General features: G+C 39.9%; 1 protein-coding gene across 12 annotated transcripts in view; it reads left to right on the top strand.

The window, feature by feature from the left end:
• Positions 1 to 355: 355 nt before the first annotated feature.
• TCF12 (transcription factor 12) overlaps positions 356 to 20,229 on the top strand; it is a 382,310-nt gene continuing 362,436 nt past the window's right edge. For 3 of the 12 annotated variants that reach the window (XM_045449624.1, XM_045449622.1, XM_045449618.1), the window contains exons 1-3: positions 356 to 619; positions 1,605 to 1,701; positions 2,766 to 2,838. In XM_045449624.1, the coding sequence (XP_045305580.1) occupies positions 1,627 to 1,701; positions 2,766 to 2,838 (148 nt within the window). In that variant the 5' untranslated portion in view covers positions 356 to 619; positions 1,605 to 1,626. Of the gene's footprint in view, positions 620 to 1,469; positions 1,493 to 1,604; positions 1,702 to 2,765; positions 2,839 to 20,229 lie in introns of those variants that run through there. The other 9 variants (XM_045449627.1, XM_045449625.1, XM_045449623.1 and 6 more) reach the window with 7 other exon arrangements.

Genomic DNA, 20,229 nt, shown 5'->3' with positions numbered 1-20,229 from the left:
CGTCTCCTCCGCGCCGCTCTGCCGCCCGAGGCAGAAGCGGGACAAACCAGAGGAGGCGCCGCGGTGCCTGTCGCCCTGCTCCCGGGGGCACCGACGAGGCGCCCTCCGCGGGCGGCCCGGCCCTGCTTCGCGGGGTGCCTGCGCGCGTCTCCCGCCCCTCTCCGGCGGCCCCCACTCCGTCCCGCCTCACCCCACCGCGGGCTTTGTCCACCGGCCGCGCGGCGGCCCCTCCCCGTTCCCGCCGGCTCCTCCCCACCCCCTCCGCTGGCCCCACTTCCTCGGCGCAGGCGGCTGGAGCGGGCCGGGGACGAAAGGGTTAACCCGGGGCTCTTCCCGGCGCGGAGGGATCCGGAGCCGAGCCGAGCGCGGTGCTGAGGCCGCCTCAGCGAAAAAAATGTCCGCCTGAGGAGACCCACAAGTTCTATTCGGGGGGACCGCCAGCCCGCCCCGGGAGGAAGGGGCGGCCAGGCCCGAGAGCCGCCTCCCCCGCCCGGATCCGAGAGCTCGCGCGGGGCAAAGTGAGCCGAGCCGCCGGGAGGTACAAGGGGAAGCCCGAGCCCGCTCTCCCGGCCAAAGTGAACTTTAATCGGGGTGGTTGGATGCGGAGACGGGGCGGCAGGTAATTGCGGAGAGACGAGCGGGAGGGGTACGCCGTGGCGGGGCTAGGGGCTGAGAGGCGCCGCCACGTCCCTGCCGGAGCGGAGGCGCCCCCGGCCCGCGCCCCAACTCCTCTCCCCTTTGTACAGAGGCGAGCCTGGGGTTCCCTCCAACTTGGGGAGCGGAGTGGGGACGGAGGCGAGAGTCGCGGACGGCCAGGCCCGCGGGCGGCGCGCTCGGCCTGCGCGCCCCGTTCGGCACTCGGCTCCAGCTCCGGGGCGCGCGGGAGAGCAGGCTGCTTCGGCCGCCGCGCCGGGCTCATTGTTCGGCAGGTCCGGGGCTGGCCGGCCGCGGGCAGGGTAGCAAAAGTGGGAGGAGGCCGAGCCAGGGGAGGAGGGCGCCGGGTAAGAGCGAGATTAGTTGTCGGGGTTTGTATTTTCTTTTTAAAAACGTCCCTGGGACGCGCGGGGGTTGCTTTTCGACCCCCGGGGCCCGCTGGGGACGTCCGGGCGGCGGCGGCGGCGGCAGACGCGGGCCTGCGAGCGGCGCGTTCCCTGCAACTTGTCAGTTCTATTGTTGCCGAGCCAGTGAGTCACTTCGCATCTCCCCTCGTCGCCACTCCGCTCACTGGACGCCTAGTCGCCCCTCACCCCGCCCCTCGAGACCCCCGCCCGGCCGGGCGCAGCGCCGAGCACCCGGCGGGCCGCGCGGGGTGGGGGCGCCGGGGAGGGGGCACCGGGGAGGGGGCAGGGTTGGGCTCGGAAACTTGCAGGAGAGGCGGCGAGTTGCGGGAGCCGCCGCGACGCTCCCGGGCCGCGCGGAGGAACGCGTGGATTCACCGACCCGGCGCGGTGCTGGGCTCTCCTGCCCCCTGCCCGCGCGGCGGTGGGAACGAGTTGAGTGCTGGAAATCAGCCCAGAGCTCTCGGTCCTGCCCTACGCCCCTCTTCTTCCCTTCACACACTTTGGGCCGTGGTGGTCTCTCTGAGCCTGTTTCCTCTGCCTTAGGACCTGCTAGAAGTGACCGAAGATGAATCCCCAGCAGCAGCGCATGGCCGCTATAGGGACCGATAAGGAGCTGAGCGACCTGCTGGACTTCAGTGCGGTATGAGAGCTTTCCGCGGCATCTTGGGGTTCTGCTGAGGTTTACGAAAGAAAGAAAGAAAAAAAGAAAGAAAGAAAGAGAGGAAAAAAGGCGGGGGGTGGTGGTGGTGTGGGAAGCGACGTGGAGACTAGGCAGCGTGAACTCCATCTGCTTTGAGCAGTAGTTCTCAGGGCTGGAGTCCAGCTCCCCCAAGTTGGACACCTGAACTTTGATGTAATGTCTAGACTTGCAGATTTAAAACTTTAATGCCAGAGGGGTCATTTGATTGAACCAGTTAAAAGGAGAACAATGTAACCATGAGCTTTGGTTGAGTCACCCTCTGACCCTGATGATTATTAGGGATTTTGAACTTTGAATGAAAAAAGAAAATTATTTTTTCTGCACTCTAGTTCCCTCCCTGAGATGTGATAGAATTTATGATATCTGAAAGATGTCAGTTATGAGAAAGTAAGATAGAGGCTAGAATTTCCAGTGTTTTTGGCTAAACACTTTTAAGTACGTAAATTTATGTGTGTGAATGTGTATATGTATGTATATGTGTACATAAGTAAGGTATATGTATTTTAAAGTTTTTACCATAGGAAATGATTGACAAGAATAGGTTAAACCGAGGAAAGCCTACTGCCTTTATCTCTCCTGGGCTGAATTCCTTTATTAACTGTTAGGAGGCAGGACCAACACCTACTCTATAAAACTGGGTTATAATGGATCCTTACTGTATGTAGTAGTTTCTTTGGGTATGATTCTGACTATGTGGTAATGTAAATGTGAGATTTTTGTTAGAAAGTAAAGGTGATGGACATAAATTTGCCATTTAAACTTAATAATTTTAGACTTTCTCATGTAAATGAGTGGGTTTTGAGAACAGAATATAACCAATATTTCTAAGTAGTATTAGGAAATAATATCACTGAGTGTAATTGCCTTTGTGGGTCTGAATGTATATCTCCATTTTATCTTAACTTCCTTCTAAAATGCATAACTGATGGCTCTTGGTGGACTTTTGTTTGCAAGGAGTCTAGAAGAATTTCAGGACTAACAGATACATTTGGGTTATTTTGTAGATGTTTTCTCCACCTGTTAATAGTGGGAAAACCAGACCAACAACACTGGGAAGCAGTCAGTTCAGTGGATCAGGTAAGATGGTATCTAAAATCAGGAACTCTTATTTTGGTGTTTGATACTTGTTAGTAGAAAAATATGAAGTATTTTAATATCTTCATGCCATTCTGTTGTGTCCATTTCAGATTAGAAGCAAAAACAAGCCTCAGATGGGCTGTTGACTTTAGGATCCATTGATATTTCTATAAGAATAAATATCGATGTAAAATTCTTCTGTTTTCCATGAATCTTTAAGTTGAATTAGTCTTCTTTGAGTACAAGGGATCATATCCTGCCTCTGTGTTTGGACAAGTACCAGAAAAAAGGCTCTGTGGTCCATGTGTGGTCTATATATAGTTTATTTAAATGTTTGTTTACATATGTATATTTTTAAATTTTGCTAAAATTTGAGCCTATTAGCATTATTAAACCTTTGTGTTCTAAAAATTTGGTAAAATATTATTGTATGCATATTGAGTCAAGTAAGAATTAGTAAGACTTATTTTAAAAGGTGGCTAATCCCTTGGAAGTCTGGAGCAAATTAAAAATTGGGACAGTTTTAAAAATGTTAAAGGAACAAATGTTACAAATAAATGAATAGAAAGATTTATTTTCAAATGATATCTGTTAGATGACTGAATTCTACATTCAGATTACATTAGAATAATATTTAGAATAAGTTTAATAAGATTCCTATTCCTACGTTAGCGCTGTGGTCTTTAAATTTACTTTATAACTATTCTCCATTATTAACATTTATCTCATATTTCTTAAGTATGCATTTGTTTTTTCCCTAACTTATTTAAACTCGTGATTTCAAAACTAAACAGTCCAGAAGCAAGGTCCATTCCAGTGTACAAAAGCTATAATTTTCTTTTTAAGCTAAACTTATTCCTTAGTTCTCAAAGACGAAAAAATAATGCCATGGACAGTGTCATCTTAAGAAAACCAGCTGTCAAATCCCTAGACTGAAATTTAGTAACTGCTCTTTGACCGGTGCTTGTATTTTCCCTAGTAAAATGATAGTTGATTTCTTAAGATACTGTGAGGGCAAAACACGAGGAAAGAAGGAAATGTCATAACCTAGAACATTTTTACCACTTTATATTTAAAAAGTGTTTCTATTTTAAAATAGTTCACTAACATAATTTATTAAAATTTTATTTCATGATGAAATTGCAGTTCATGGGTAAAATATAGCATGCTGTTTAACACCTCAAATAAATAAAATAAAAACACTTTAGCTTTTAAACATCCTAAAGGCTAATATAAACCTATTCAAAAGGTTATGATAAAATATCAGTAGTTAATGTAGAAGAAGGCTATATATTTTCTTTACTACTGTTTTGACTGTATCTCAGTTTTTCAACTAATAATTCATTTTCCAGTACTTTCAGATTTAGTTTGATACATAGAAGATACTTACTATATTTCGTTAAATAAGTAGTGATATTACTGTTTTAGTCTGTTCCAGCTTGAATTATGGAAAATGTATTTAACTGACATTCATTGATAAGAAGGACATGAACTTTAGAAAATTGATATCAGAAATACTTTGGTTTTAGAATAAAGGCAATTATATTTTTTTCACTTTTAAAAATTAATGTATGATTTATGTAGTGTGTGAAATTAGAAAGTATATGTGAACTTGGTTTGTATTATTATAAGCATGACATTGGAATATTTGTGAGCTTTCTGTCGCTTGCATTATACAATGAAAAAATTATTTTTCAGTATTGCAGAAGTAGTCATACAGTATTTGATTCTTTGGAGTGGGAAATTTTTAATTTTAAAACTGTTAGGTTTGTTACTTATCTGTTGAAAGTTTGACCTTAAACACATGTGTTCAGTGGACATGGTAATATTTATTTCAGTAGTTTGTTTTAAATTCCAGGGAAAAAAAGGCATGACCTTTAATAATTAGTGAATAGATTTAAATTTTTGGGAAAGGACAATGGCATGAGTGATTATTTTATATCAGAGTGTATTGGTAGATAAAGATTTTCTATAGCCATTTTTTCTTGAAGAAATTGGTACAACGATATTATTTTCTTTATATGGTTTATTGCCATCTGAATTATCTTCTGTCCTGATTTTGAAAGATACATGATACGCCCTAATGCCAGTTTCTTTGCAGTATAAAAGGAGCTGAAGATCTGATTTTCTTTCTGAAGAACTGACTTAAAGATTAGAGGTTTTTTTGTTTTTTTTTGGTCTTTGGAGTAACATTGTAAAACACCCGTCTTTTGCCTCATGAAAACTGTAGTTGTGCGGTATAATTTTTTTTCTTATGTTCTTTTTGAGGATGACTTAATTTCACATTGGGCTTTTTTTGAGAAAAAATATAATACATTTAGAATTTCTTTAGCTGAAAACATATTTTGCAGTGCATAATTTTTTTTTTTAATCTTATTTCTTAAACAAATAACATATAATAGCTGATACTTCTTCAGAAGTGACTGGAAAAAATGCATATGTATTTACTATTACTTACTTGACTGGAGAAATCTGTTACAATGCTGTTTCTTTTTTTTTTTTTTTTTTCAATGTTTATTTATTTTTGGGACAGAGAGAGACAGAGCATGAACGGGGGAGGGGCAGAGAGAGAGGGAGACACAGAATCGGAAACAGGCTCCAGACTCTGAGCCATCAGCCCAGAGCCTGACGCGGGGCTCGAACTCACGGACCGCAAGATCGTGACCTGGTTGAAGTCGGACGCTTAACCGACTGCGCCACCCAGGCGCCCCATGCTGTTTCTTTATCAAGGTGTACATTTTCTTGGAATTATGATCATAAGACTGAATTTGCCCCCTTGGTAGGACAGAGTCTGAGATGTTCTTATAAGTGACCTTGAGAGGCATTTCTCTTTGTAGGCGTTAAAAGTGAGGTACTACGTTAGAGGCCAGTGTATCAGGGGAAAACTTGATTAAAGGATTGGTAAAATGGAAGGAAGTAGTTCATTCAGGTGTTTAAGTCTGCTTTCCCCTCCCACTTCAGAATTTTGAGTGTGTGATACTGGGTTTAATTTTTAGTAGTTTTTTTTTTAATGTTTATTTATTTATTTTGAAAGAGAGAGAGAGAGAAAGAATGCTTGCGTGTGTGCAGGCGCTGCAGAGAGAGAGGGAGAGAGAGAATCCCAAGCAGTCTCAGTTCTGTCATTGCAGAGGCTGATGTGGGGCTCAGTGTCATGAACCATGTAACCATGACCTGAACCGAAATCAACGGTCGGAAGTTTAACCAACTGATCCAGCCAGGTGCCCATATTTTTAGTAGTTTAAACGTTTACATGATACTCCCCAAATTTCCTTTATTAGCTTTTGAATCCAAGTAGTAAAACATATTGGAAGGAAGTGAGATAAATTCATTTTGTAAGCTATTTATATATAATGTGTTTATTTGTGTTTGATATTTCTAGAAAGTTATTTTAATTAGCAAGTAAAGCTTTACTTTTCGTTACTCAAAGCAGACTTTTGTAGCATGATAGATTTCTTCTTGCTCAAGAGTTTTGGAAATAATTGTAAGAACTCTTTACCAGCTCTTAATTTTTAAAAGGAATACAATTTTTCATTCTTAAGTTACTTACTGTTTTTTTGTGGGAAAATTTTTCACTTGTACAAGCTTTATGCTTTTAGAAAGTATTGATATAGAGCCAGAAAAAAATGAGTTGTCATTAAATTAAAAATTTTAATTAAACTTTTTGTCTCAAGATAATTTAGATTCATATACATATGAAGGCATATATTCATATAATTTAAGAAACATTATAGAGTTCCCATGTATACGTTAGCAAGTTTTCCACAAAAGTAACATCTTGCCAAACTGTAGTACAATATTAGAACTAGGTTATTGACAGTGATACAGTGAGGATACCAAAACGTTTACATCACTGCAAGGATTCCAGGTGTTTCCCTTTTATATTTGCATCCGCTTCTCAAAAGTAATTAAAGAAAATCCATGGTAGATTAGTAAATATCTGCTCATCCTTTTAAACATGGAGTAAGCTTTTCAAATTGTTGTCGTATTATTTGTAGCATTTGAAAAAAAGTCAAGAAAGGAAACCAAATGTTACCAATATGTGTTTTAATTGAACTGTAATATACATAGGAATGGTGATTTTAAGTAGAGGGTAAACTAGGTTTGCTCTTTTCATTTAAGGTATTTTAAGGTAATGAGCAGGGTGTGCTTCATAGTGTATATTTATCAGTGTTAAAATTTGTAATAAACGTGTGGTAATATACGCTTGTTCAAATTTAATACTGTTATTTGGGTAACTGAATCATGTTGGACATTTGCTTCTGGCAAGTTCTGATGAATGAGAGTAACTGCATAGTCAGTAGGCATGTAAAGAAAAATATATTTTAGGATAAATATGGTCTGCTGTTAAGTGGCTCATTTAAGATAAGAGCTAAGTAGCAAAGGAGTCTTTTAGAGAAAAGGTGTATATGAAAGTTCCAACTTGGAAAAAAAAAAATTACAGACAGGATTATAGCTGTGAGTATTGAATGCCTTTTAGAACAGTTCCTGTAGTGTTCCTTTAAGTAGTCATGGCTTATAATGTATTTGAAGAACAATTTGATTAGATAATGAGACTTGCTTGTTATATACAGTGAGGCATACGTACCTGTAGTGAATTTTATTTTCATCTGTTTTCATTAACATTTTTAAAATCTTTTTCTAATGTTTATTTTTGAGAGACAGAACACAAGCAGGGGAGGAGCAGAGAGAGAGAGAGAGATGTATACACAGAATCCGAGGCAGGCTCCAGGCCCTGAGCTGTCAGCACAGAGCCCTATGCGGGGCCCGAACTCACAAGCTGTGACATCATGACCTGAGCCGAAGTCACATGCTTAACCGACTGAGCCATGCGGGCATCTCTATTTTCATTAACAATTTATTTATTTGTTTATTTTTAATGTTTATTTATTTTTGAGAGAGAGACAGAGCATGAGCAGGGGAGGAACAGAGAGAGAGGGAGACACAGAATCTGAAGCAGACTCCAGGCTTTGAGCTGACAGCACAAAGCCTGATGCGGGGCTCGAACCCACCAACAGTGAGATCATGACCCAAGATCATGAGCCGAGCCAGGTCCTGAAGTCGGACTGAGCCACCCAGGTGCCCCTTCATTAACAGTTTAAATACGAGGTCAACTTTCTGTCTTTTAGGATATCCTTTAGTATATCTTTTTCTTTGAGTTTTAAAGTAATTGTTTTGGAATAGGAAGATGAAGGTGCAGATACCCAACCTTAAATGTAAAAACAATTGCTTTTACATTTTAGATTTAACGGGTGCCATTTAGAATAATCTCTTATTAAAGCCAGATAGTGTTTTCTGTTACTGAACAATTGGCAGTCATGCCTTGAACGTCACTGCCTGCTTAGTGTTGTGGAAGACTTGGATAGAACTCTCCCATAGGAGTAAAGTACCACTATTAGAGTCTCTTGGGCGGGGGGAAAAAAGCTATTTCTTAGCATGTGGGATACCTTTTAAAAAAAAAAATCATTTAATAAAATTGCTTTTGAGTATAATTTGAATATATTTTTTTGGATGAGGCCTTTGCAATTAGAAATAAGATGCTTTTATGTTTAGGGAATAAAATGAGAAGATAAAGGTTGAAATATGTCAGTTCTAAAGACTAATGAATGACTTTCTTTGTTAAATAGTGGAGCCATACATATTTCATATTTATTAGTTAATTGCATATTTATTTAGTATCTACTTTATGCAGATACTAGACTTTGTGCTAGTCTAGTAGCTTTCAAGAAGGTGGGAAATGGAGAAGGACATAGATCCAAAAAAGTGGAGGCATTCCATTTTATTAAAAAAAATTGTTTTTTTTTTGTTTTTTTTTTTTTTGTTTTGTTTTGTTTTTTTTTTAATTTTTTTTTTTTTTTTTTTTCCCAACGTTTATTTATTTTTGGGACAGAGAGAGACAGAGCATGAACGGGGGAGGGGCAGAGAGAGAGGGAGACACAGAATCCGAAACAGGCTCCAGGCTCCGAGCCATCAGCCCAGAGCCCGACGCGGGGCTCGAACTCACGGACCGCGAGATCGTGACCTGGCCGAAGTCGGACGCTTAACCGACTGCGCCACCCAGGCGCCCCGTGTTTTTTTTTTTTTTTACATTTATTTATTTTTTGAGAGACAGCATGAGCGGGGAGGGCACAGAGAGAGAGGGAGTCACAGATACCGAAGCAGGCTCCAGGCTCTGAGCTTTCAGCACAGAGCCCTATGCGGGGCTCAAACTCACAAACCGCGAGATCATGACCTGAGCCGAACTCGGACTCTTAACTGACTGAGCCACCCCGGCGTCCCGAGGCATTCCGTTTTCTAGATATGATGATAACATGTAAAATTGTGGGGTAAACTAATGTGACCTAAGAAAATATCAACAACTACATATTAATGTAGTTAAAATTGAACGTGTGAGAATAAGAATGTGCTGAGGAGTCAGGGAACTGTTTTAAGGAAAACTCAGAGATCTTGAATTTAGAGTTCATTTTTGAAGGAGATATGGAAAATGAATTAGGGAAGAGAAGAACTGGCCTCCTAGATGTGGAGTAGCATGGAAAGATACCCGGAAATGGGATTTGACTTGCTCCAAGGTGCTATACAGTTCAGGGAAAGAGAAGCTGGTTTTTATTGATCGCCACCGCACTCCTGGAGTAGCTCATATTTACAAACTATTATCTGGAGCCGACTACATATCTTCAAATCCAGTCATTGCTGCTTATTAATTGGGTGATCTTGGGTAAATTGCTTAACCTGTCTGTGCTTCTTTTTCTTAATCTGTAAAATAGGACTAATAGTAGCTATCCTCATAGAGTTGTTATGAATATTAATTGAGTTAATACAGGTAAAGCTCCAAGATGAGTGCCTGGCACCTAGTTAGCTCTGGTGGAGTGAATTGTTAGCGGTTAGACAATAGAATAAAGAAAGCATTTGTTAATTCAGGAGGCTAATGTGCTAATCTAGAGGTGAGCTGGTGAAGGTTGGACTTGGTATTAGTATAGGTAGTAGGAAGGAAAAATACAGAAGAAAAAGATTGACAGAATTTGAAAGATTGGATTTCGGTAGGTAAGAGAAATGGCTTAAGATTGCAGTTCTAGAATAACTGGAGGGTGATAGTGCTGCATTTTTTTGAGCACTTTTAGTTTCACACTACCTGGGACTCTTCTAGCTAATTTTGGAATTTATGAGAGAAGAGTGCTTGGAGATGAGTTAAAGATGTTGGTAAAAACAAACAAAAAATAGCAGCAACTCTTTTTTGCCTATAAAATTAATAGTTATCCTTGAAAAGAAAGTTGGAGAACAGAAAAAGCAACAAAGGAAAAAAAATCCATTATTTCACTGTCCAGAGGAGATTGTTACATTTTGATTTATTTGTTTTTTTTTTTCCTATTAGTCCTATGTTTGCAAAGTTGAGATCTTAATGATGGTTGCATTTTATGTCCTCCTTTTTTATTTCACTTAATACTACGAGCATTTTTCTCATGTTCTTAAAGATTCTTTTAAAACTTGATTTAAAATTGTGTGATATTACATGGAATGGAGATAGCATAATTTATCAAATCCATTCTCTTACTGCTTGACATTTAGAGATTTTGTTAATTTGCTTTTTGTTATTAAAAAAATGTGATAGTGAACACCTTTTTGTACACACGTGTATTTTTATCCACACTTCAATTTCCTTTGGATAGGAGATGTAGATTTTGTTTTTTATGCCTGCAAGTTATAATTAAAGTTAAGAGAGTGAATGAATACCCTTAGGGAGATGAACTCAGAGGGAGATAAATTTATCAGGCCAAGGATTGATGACAATGGTGGAGTTAGATGTATAAAATTAGTGACTTTGGCTAATAATTTAATGTAAAAATACAATTTTTCATATATATGTGGAGTATAAGATACATTAGGTATAGATTTATATTTGTATATAAATTGGTTGTGTGGTGACTGGAGGGAATTCCTGTCATTCTTTGACTTGTGCTGACTGAAATGGAGTGGAATCTAATTGGAGTCTATCAGTGACAGAGCCCTTAAATTCTTGACTTATAAGAGGGGTACTGTCTGAGAGTGGGAGTAATTGGGTCCAGGAACCAAACAACTGGATTAGAATCAGTACTTTGCCACTTATTAGCTGGGTGGTCCTAGGTAACTAGGCAAATCATTTAAATGATCTGAGCATACTTTTCTTTCTTGTGAAAAGTGGATGATACTGCCTACCTTCAAAATCTTTAAGAGGATCAAACAGGATTATATATTGCCTGCCATATAGCAGCTTCAAAAATGGTAGCTGCCATTATTATTGTGGCACCCTTTTAGGTAATACTAGTGATAATATTAATATGAATAGTAATATAACAAGAATTATAGCCAATGTTTATTGAACTATTATTGTATACCAGGTGCTGTGCTAGTGGTAGTGGGGGTGAGGAATCAAAAAAAAAACTTTGTACCATATCAAAGTTGCTTTTCAATGTCATAAAATTGTATGTATCGTCAAAAGTCTAAGAAGAAATCAGGTAGCAGAGTAGTTTAAAAAAAAAAAAAAAAAAGTCCCTCCCCCCCAAAGAGTATTTTTGAAAGGTCATCAGGTACCTAAGAAGCACCCCGCCTTTATCTACTTTTTTTTTTTTGTCCAGTTGATTTCTTCTTAATACTGTCATTTTGTAGACTAGGTATTGAATAGTGCAGAATGGTGGACAGAAATGTGTACACCTTTTGAAAACCCTCTTCCATGCTTAGGCATTGCCACTTGGATGTAATGTTTTCTCCATATTCTCTCCCTAGCTACTTGAAATTCTTTCTGGAATGATATGTAGTTTAAATAAATAAGTAAAATAAAAATTACGTGACCTGAGAGGATAGAACAGCTGGGAGACAGGTTGGAGAGAATGTTCAGAGTCTCTCGAGTAGAGCTTCTCCACTTTTTTCTTAATAGCAGAGGAGAAAGAACATAAACTCCCCTGGTAGCCTGAAGCAACACATTGCAAGTGAACAGAAGAAATCTTATCTTAAAGATTTATGTGCATTTTACTTTCTCCCTAGCACAAACATATTTGTTGTAATATGAATATCTTTTAATTCATCATTGAGTAAAACTGAGATTGTAAGAACATGCATTGTGGCTGGCTTATAGCATTGCCTTCATCCTATTTTGCTTTGTATCTTTGGGGTTGGGGTGAGGGCAGGGTGGGATGCAGGCTTATACTATCCTTTTGTTAGTGAGAAGCCCAGCTCTAGAGCGTAGTCTTCAACTGTCTTTATGTATTTGTGGATCTTTTCTTGCTACCACAGAGAAATTTGTTAGTAATGTTGTTTATCTTTGAAACTCTTGTTTTCTGTTTCCAGCCACATCATCCTGTAATTTCTTAACATGCCCATGACTTGAGAAGAAAATGCATATTTCTGTAGAGAGAGCTTTGTATTTTTTTGTTGTTGTTTCTTGTTTGAAACGTGCTCTCTTTTGTTCCAGGTTAAAAAATGTGTTTTCATAAAGACTAGGGTGAGTCATCCAAGCCACTCTAAGCTGACTGGGGACATAAAGATCATATTTAAAGATGACACTGAAATGTAAACAGATTAGGGATTGGTTACTAATTTTGATTGCATTGGGTCGTGACTCAGGGATGAAATTTTTGGAATAAAATAATAAAACAATTTAAGACAAGGTGCAGGACAGAAGAGATTACTTTAAAAAGAAAAAGGGGGGGGCAGTGCTTGAGTGGCTTAGTTGGTTAAGTGTCTGACTTCGGCTCAGGTCATGATCTTGTGGTTCGTTGGATCGAGCCCCATGTCAGGCTCCATGCTTACAGCTCAGAGCCTGGAGCCTACTTTGGATTCTTTGTCTCCCTCTCTCTCTGCCCCTCCTCTGCTCACACTCTTCCTCTCTCTGACTCTCTCTCTTTCAAAAATAAATAAACATTAAAAAAAAAAAAAAACTAAAAAGACAACCACTGCTATGCCTTACCATGTTTTTGGCTATTAAAAATGTTGGCTCAAGGTGTCATTTTGTCAGATGTGTTTTAGGTGCCAGGAAAGTGCCTGAATTTGAACTGAGCGAGTTTTGTGAATTTGAAAGATTATTCCAGTTACTCCAGTGAAATCTCTTCAGAGACATCACTCAAAAATTGGTTTCTTCTCTTCCAGTGGTTTTGCCAGTGAGCCATTGTGAGGCTTTGAAATGAGCAGGATCAACTCATGATTACTATTCCACCACTTCATTGGTGGTTAATGTAGGGAACACAGGTTGAACTTAATGTGATCACGCAGCTTCAGTCAATGAGCAAATGTGCTGCTGCTCTCAGCAAGAGTTGTGAGTAGTGGTGGAGCACTGCAGGGATTCCTGCTAGGAGGGAATTACAGTCATCAGGCTTCTCAGTCCTTGAGGCATATGTTGTTTTGAGGTTGTTGAGAATAAATAAAAGGTTTGCTGTACCACTAGAGAGGAAAAAATGCTAGGCTTCACTTTGAACTTATGGCAGAAGCATGATTTGGCCACAAGTTAATTTAGGGAATCTGAGTTTGTGTGGGTCTCAAGGAGCAAAAAACCTGAGTTAGCAGGTCCTCTTAGGTTTTTACTGTTTGGAAGCCCTACTATATCCAACTGACTTTGTCACCTGGTCAGAGGTTCATTGTCTATCTGTTTGGCATTGACATGCTAAGGCTTTATAATATGTTTTGCAGTGTTGGTCCCACCTTAAAGTTTAAGGGGAAAATTGTTTCATGTCCAGTCTCTTGGTGGGACCTTATAGACAGCTTGAATTGATTATGCCTTTCTTTTTAAAAAAATTTTTTTTTTCAACGTTTATTTATTTTTGGGACAGAGAGAGACAGAGCATGAACGGGGGAGGGTCAGAGAGAGAGGGAGACACAGAATCGGAAACAGGCTCCAGGCTCTGAGCCATCAGCCCAGAGCCTGACGCGGGGCTCGAACTCACGGACCGCAAGATCGTGACCTGGCTGAAGTCGGACGCTTAACCGACTGCGCCACCCAGGCGCCCCATTATTATGCCTTTCTAAGTAGGCAAGTAATTAGAGCCATTTCAAGACCCTACTAAATATCCTAAATGTCTCATCTAAGTATTGGCTAGTTCTTTTATTCTATAAGGGATAGCTTTATTTTTTTATTTATGTTTTTATTTTTATTTTTGAGAGAGAGATGGACTATGTGTGAGGGAGGGGCAGAGAGAGGGAAACACAGAATCTGAAGCAGGCTCCAGGCTCCAAGCCATCAGCACAGGGCCAGCCCCATTTGGGGCTTGAACCCACAAACCGTGAGATCATGACTTGAGCCAAAGTCCTACGCTTAGCCGACGGAGCCACCCAGGCGCCCTGCATAATTTATTCATTATACGTCAAGACCACCTTTTACCTGCGAAAAGTCCACAATATCTGATCTGTAAATTTTGAATTTTTTTTTTTTTTTTCAACGTTTATTTATTTTTGGGACAGAGAGAGACAGAGCATGAACGGGGGAGGGGCAGAGAGAGAGGGAGACACAGAATCGGAAACAGGCTCCAGGCTCTGAGCCATCAGCACAGAGCCCGACGCGGGGCTCGAACTCACAGACCGCGAGATCGTGACCTGGCCGAAGTCGGACGCTTAACCGACTGCGCCACCCAGGCGCCCCTGATCTGTAAATTTTGAAATCCAAAAAGGTCTGAATCAATTTTTTTTTTAAATTCGGCTTAAATTATTTGTCAGATTTCAGTGGCAAAATCTGACCTTATGTGAAGGGAGGCCATTGACAGTCTGTTTTCCTAGCTCTTTTGTGGTTACCAGGTGCTGAAGTGATTTGTAACCTATGGTATGTACACTGTATTTCTTTCTTAAATTTGAAAAAATGAATTCTAAAATCCACCTGTCCCAATGGATTTTTGTAAAGGTTTTATAGCTCTCCCTCTTGTGTATGTCTCCCAGGTATTTTTTACAATTCAAAATAAGAATTTCTTTTTTGGACTAAAAGTCTAGACTGAATAATTTATTATATTAAATACAGAAAAAATAATGGTGGTGGACTTGTTAACATAGAGGAAATTCTTCTTGGAATATAGGCTTTTCAGGCTGAGCTTTGTGTTTGAGTATTGTGGCCAGTACATTGATTTAGAGAATCAATTTCTGTTTTGAAGAGAGATATGCTTTTTCATCTTTTGGACCAAAGAGTGTACTGATATTTCCCTGGTCAGTTTGCATGGAAATTTTCAGGGTGCTAGCAGAAGATATATTTACATACAGATATACAAACCCACATAAAGATAATTATGTATGTAATATATAAAGCTAACACTGTTTGATCACCTTCAAAAGGCAGTCTCAACCCTGACATACCCAGTTTTAACTGTTGGCTGAGAATAAGAGAAGCCTACCAAGTTATTTCCATGAAGAAAAGGAGGAGCTAAAATACAGTTTCGTATGGGACGAATGAACAGAACCAGTCTTTGGTAACCTTATTCTCTCCTTTTATTTGGTTAAAAGTTTCCATAGATTAGTAGCATAATGTTTATTCCTGCAATATACTCATTAAAGGCATCTCCACTGAAAACAAACTGTGATTCTAGTGAGTGTGTGAAGTTTTCCTCAGGAGCCTGTCATTGGCTCAGTCATATTATTGATAAAAACTACGAAAGTAGCAGTGAAACTAGTTTGTTGATTATCTGTTTTGATAATCATGTCAGAGGCATGTCAGTTGGCCATTTGGATTTTTCTGGTTACCTTACAAACCTGTTCCCTGAAGTGTTCCCAGTGATGCTGTCTTGAAACCATGAATACTTAAATAAATAAGCTGAATTAAATAAATAAACTTTAATAAATAATTGAGTAATTAAATCCACTTAAAGTTTGCAGGGATTTGAGATGCTTTCCTGTAGGAACCCAGAACAGGCTATACAACCAGTGTCTCTCTTGCCTTCGTATTTACATAATTTCCCTTGTAGTGCCACAAAGCACAGATGGAGTTTGGCTCTGGAGGCTTGCTAAACAAGTTGTGTAGCAGTAGTACTTTGTCCACTGAATGACTGAGGGAAGGAGGAGTTTTACTGTTAAAAGACTACTCTTTTAATGGTAGAAGTATTTTGTAAATACTTACTCATACACTATTCTCTTCATAATTCTTATAGGAAGTTGGTAACTTCATTTTGCAGAGGAAATAGAGAAATCAACAGTGATACACATTTGCCTGTGGTTTCTTATTGCCCCTCAGAAGTAGCAAACTGATGAGTTGTAGTTGCACCTGCACTGATACTAATCTCCACAGGGCAAGGTTTTCTTGAGGGGGAATTTAATATCTCTAGAAATCTTTAAAATTTGTTGTTGTAATAGGAGACTTAAATGGTGTGATGTATTCTCCAAAAGAAAGTGCTTCAAAATTTATTTTTATTAAAAAGAAAACAAAATAATCAAAGCCTTCATACAATAAAAAAATTAAAGTATTACAAGATATTATATATAAAAAACTACAACTTGAAATGTTTTTAGGAGAGTGTAATTCTTTTTGTGCATGGTCTTATTGTCTAGCTGTCATCAGACTTTGTGCCTTGGGAAGAAGATGGAATTTGATAGTTGTAAAATACTGGAATATTAACAGCTATTATTTAGTTGAGGTCTAAGAAAGAATGGTTGCTTCATAGTATGGAAAATTCTTTATTTTCACTTCCCCCTTTTCAAAGATTTAGTGTTTATTTAGTTATAAAGGCAAGTAAAAGCAGATGGAAAATAGTTATCCCAAGGGTAGTTTAAAAATGCTATTAAACATACAGAAGAGATTTTAATAAAAGTTGTTTAAATTTAATTTTGGCAACAGAACTTTCAATGCATTAAAATGAAGATACTTGTGCTTTTATTGTATTGAATGGTGCTGATTAGTCCATTTTGTATTTTCGTTTATTTAAAGATGGACTGGGCTTTCATTTTGTTGAAGGGCATCTGTAGATATTTGACAGAGTACCTGGTAAAGTCTGGTTGTTTTTCATTGGTCTTTGTAAGATCGTTTGTTTACATTTAAGGTGGTGGAGAATAGAGACACACTGCTGTATATTGGAAAGAGGAGGGGTTTGGAGTCACAAAGTTTTGGTTCAGTGTTGGCTTTATCATTTACTAGATCTGTGATCTTAGGGCAGTATGTTAACTTCTCTCAGTCTGTTTATCTTATGTGTAAAATGAGGGAAATAAAAATATTGCCTTAAGCGGTTGTGATAGTGATCAGGTTAAGTAATTTTTAAGGAATTTCCTTTCTAAAATGTGGAGACTTGTGGTTCTGCACAGATATTGGTTGTCCTGTTATGTCAGGTGGCATAGCAACTCTGGAAGGGATTGTAAGCTTGCAAGTATATACGGAGAGAATGACTATTTATGCAAAACTCATACATTTCTGACAGTCACTTATGAAGATTACATCAGGTGAATGCTCAAATTTTCTAAATTCTTCAGATGAATTCTTTCTCTCTTTGGTTAGATGGGTGATAGTGAGGCAAAAAAGTGAAGTTCTCACATACATTCTTTGTTAGAATTTTATTTTATTTAATTTATTTTTTTTTTTCAACGTTTATTTATTTTTGGGACAGAGAGAGACAGAGCATGAACGGGGGAGGGGCAGAGAGAGAGGGAGACACAGAATCGGAAACAGGTTCCAGGCTCTGAGCCATCAGCCCAGAGCCCGACGCGGGGCTCGAACTCACGGACCGCGAGATCGTGACCTGGCTGAAGCCGGACGCTTAACCGACTGCGCCACCCAGGCGCCCAAGAATTTTAAATTATATCCCAAACCATAGAGCTCTCAAAATTAGTATCCCTGAATCCTTTATTTTCAGCTTAGTTGTTTTAAATGTTTGTTGAGGATCTCTTTTAGTGACAAAGTTAATCCCAGGCTTAAGTAAGTGTGACAGCTGAATAGTTCTTAGGAATACTCTGCTTTTGCCTTCTTTGATGAGCACTAATCTGAACAAAATAATCTGAACATATTTTTAGTTTTTCAGAGAGAGAGAGAGAGAGAGAGGGAGAGAGAGGGAGAGAGAGAGAGGGGCATGAGCAGGGTAGGGACAGAGAGGGAGACACAGAATCCAAAGCAGGCTCCAGGCTCTGAGCTGCCAGCACAGAGCCTGACATGGAGATTGAATCCATGGACTGGGAGATCATGACTTGAGCCAAAGTCAGAAGCTTAGCCAACTGAGCCACTCAGGTGCCTCTCTTTATTTATTTTTAATTAAAAAATTTTAAGGTTTATTTATTTTTGAGAGAGAGAGAGACAGAGTGTGAGTGGGGGAGGGGCAGGGAGAGTGGGAGACACAGAATCTGAAGCAGGCTCTGAGCTGTCAGTACAGAGCCCGATGTGGGACTCGAACCCACGAACCACGAGATCGTGACATGATCTCAAGTCGGATGCTTAACCGACTGGGCTACCCAGGCACCCCATTTTTAAAAAGTTGTTTTAATGTTTATTTTTGAGAGAGAGCGAGCATGATCATGGGAGAGACAGAGAGAGAGGGAGACATAGAATCAGAAGTAGGCTCTGTGATATCAGCACAAAGCCTGACATGGGGCTCGAACCCACAAACCATGAGATCATGACCTGAGCCGAAGTTGGATGCTCAACCAACTGAGCCACCCAAGTGCCCCAAGAGTTTAACATTTTAAAGATTTAAAAGCATGGGATCTAGTGGATTTGGTATATTCCTGAGTGAGGACAAAAGAGTGCAAGGCTGAAGTTGGGACATGCATGTGGAACTTCCATCTGCTATATGCATGTGCTTGAAGCAGGAAGGGCTGTCTTACCCATAAATGACAAGGTATCAGGGCCTCTAGCTATCTGATGATGCTACTGATTCGGGTTTATGATTAGGGAAGATGAAGGCTTCCCCCGGTCCTACTACTGCCCCTTTCCATTTAGTGTGCTTGTCTGGCTATATAAAACACATGGCAGGGCACCTGGGGGTGCTCAGTTGGTTGAGCGTCCAACTTTGGCTCAGGTCGTGATCTCACAGTTCGTGAGTTTGAGCCCCACCTCAGGCTCTGTGCTGACAGATCAGAGCCTGGAGCCTGCTTCGGTTTCTGTGTCTCCTTCTCTCTGCTCTTCCCCTGCTCACATGCTGTCTCTCTCTCAAAAATAAATAAAGATTAAAAAAATTTTTTTACAAAATAAATAAAACACCTGGCTTACCTTTTATTGGGAAATATTGGGGCTTTCCCTCTTTGTATGTATGTGTTTATGGGATTGTATTGTTTAGAATTTTTCACTTTATTTTATTTTAAATCAACAAATCCAAACTTTATAGAACCCAGAGCTGGTAGGCCTATTAGGGTGGTTTTGATGGAGGTTTGTGGACTTGTGGGCTCCATAGGAGCTATTTATTAAGTATTCTGGATAAGACAATGACTAGGTTTGGGTTATAGGATGATTTGACTGTCACTTAACTAGAGTCAAGAAAGTTCTGGAGCTTTCTGTCTCTGCATTCCCCATTGTAATAATTCCTCATGCTTTCTTGAAAAATCTGTATTAAATTGCAGTGGTGTGAGAGTAGATGGTGAGACAGCAAAACGAGAGAACATGGGAATGGAGATTGAGGGTTTCTGAATATAACTTCTCAGAACCCTGGGGCTGGGTGAAATAGCTTATTTTTTTTCCATAGGTAATTGATGGCTTCCTCATTCCTGCTGCCAGCTCTGACCTGTAAACTTCACTGCTAGACCTTGCAATAGACTCCTCGCTGGGGCTCCTTGTGTCCATTTGCTCTCTTTTCCAGTCTTACTGCTAAGCTGCCGTAACAAAATACCACAGACTGAGTGGCATAAACAGTTTATTTTCTAACAGTTCCATAGGCTGGAAGTCTGAGCCCAGCATGGTCAGGTTCTCATATAGACTCTTCTTGGATTGCAGATGGCTGCCTTCTTGTTGTGTTCTCACATAGCCTTTCCTTAGTGTGTGTGGAGAGGGGGTTGGAGAAGAGAAAACTCTATGATGTCTTTTCTTATAAGGACACTAATCTCATCACAGCAGCCCCACTCTCATGACTTCCTCTAATCCTGATTACCTCCCCAAGGTCTTACCTCCAAATACCAGCTTCAGTAGATGAGTTCTGGGGGGATACAAGTCCATAACACAATCCTCATATTTTAAAAACATTTTCCTCCTGTGATTTGTGTCAGATTTGTTCCTTTTTGGCTATAAAAACAATAAAAATTCTCACCTTGTCGTTTAAGTACTTTAATAATAGGATAGGAATTTGCCTTAGCGAGTTTTATATTCACTGCTTCTCAATCTGAATTGTATGGTTCAGTCACTCTGGTCTCCTTATCTGACCTCTTGCCTTTAGTTCTTTTCTCCCAAACTGGAATACCTTCTTGCCATTCTTTGTATCATTTGAACCTTCTTTACTTTAGGAAATCTTTTCCAGCCATTTCCAGTCATGGTTTTGTAAAAGTGTGGCTTCCAGA

This window comes from Leopardus geoffroyi, chromosome B3 (assembly GCF_018350155.1).
Source record: "Leopardus geoffroyi isolate Oge1 chromosome B3, O.geoffroyi_Oge1_pat1.0, whole genome shotgun sequence".
NCBI lineage: Eukaryota > Metazoa > Chordata > Mammalia > Carnivora > Felidae > Leopardus > Leopardus geoffroyi.
Note: the sequence above shows the minus strand (reverse complement) of the source record. Positions and strands in the feature narration are given on the sequence as shown.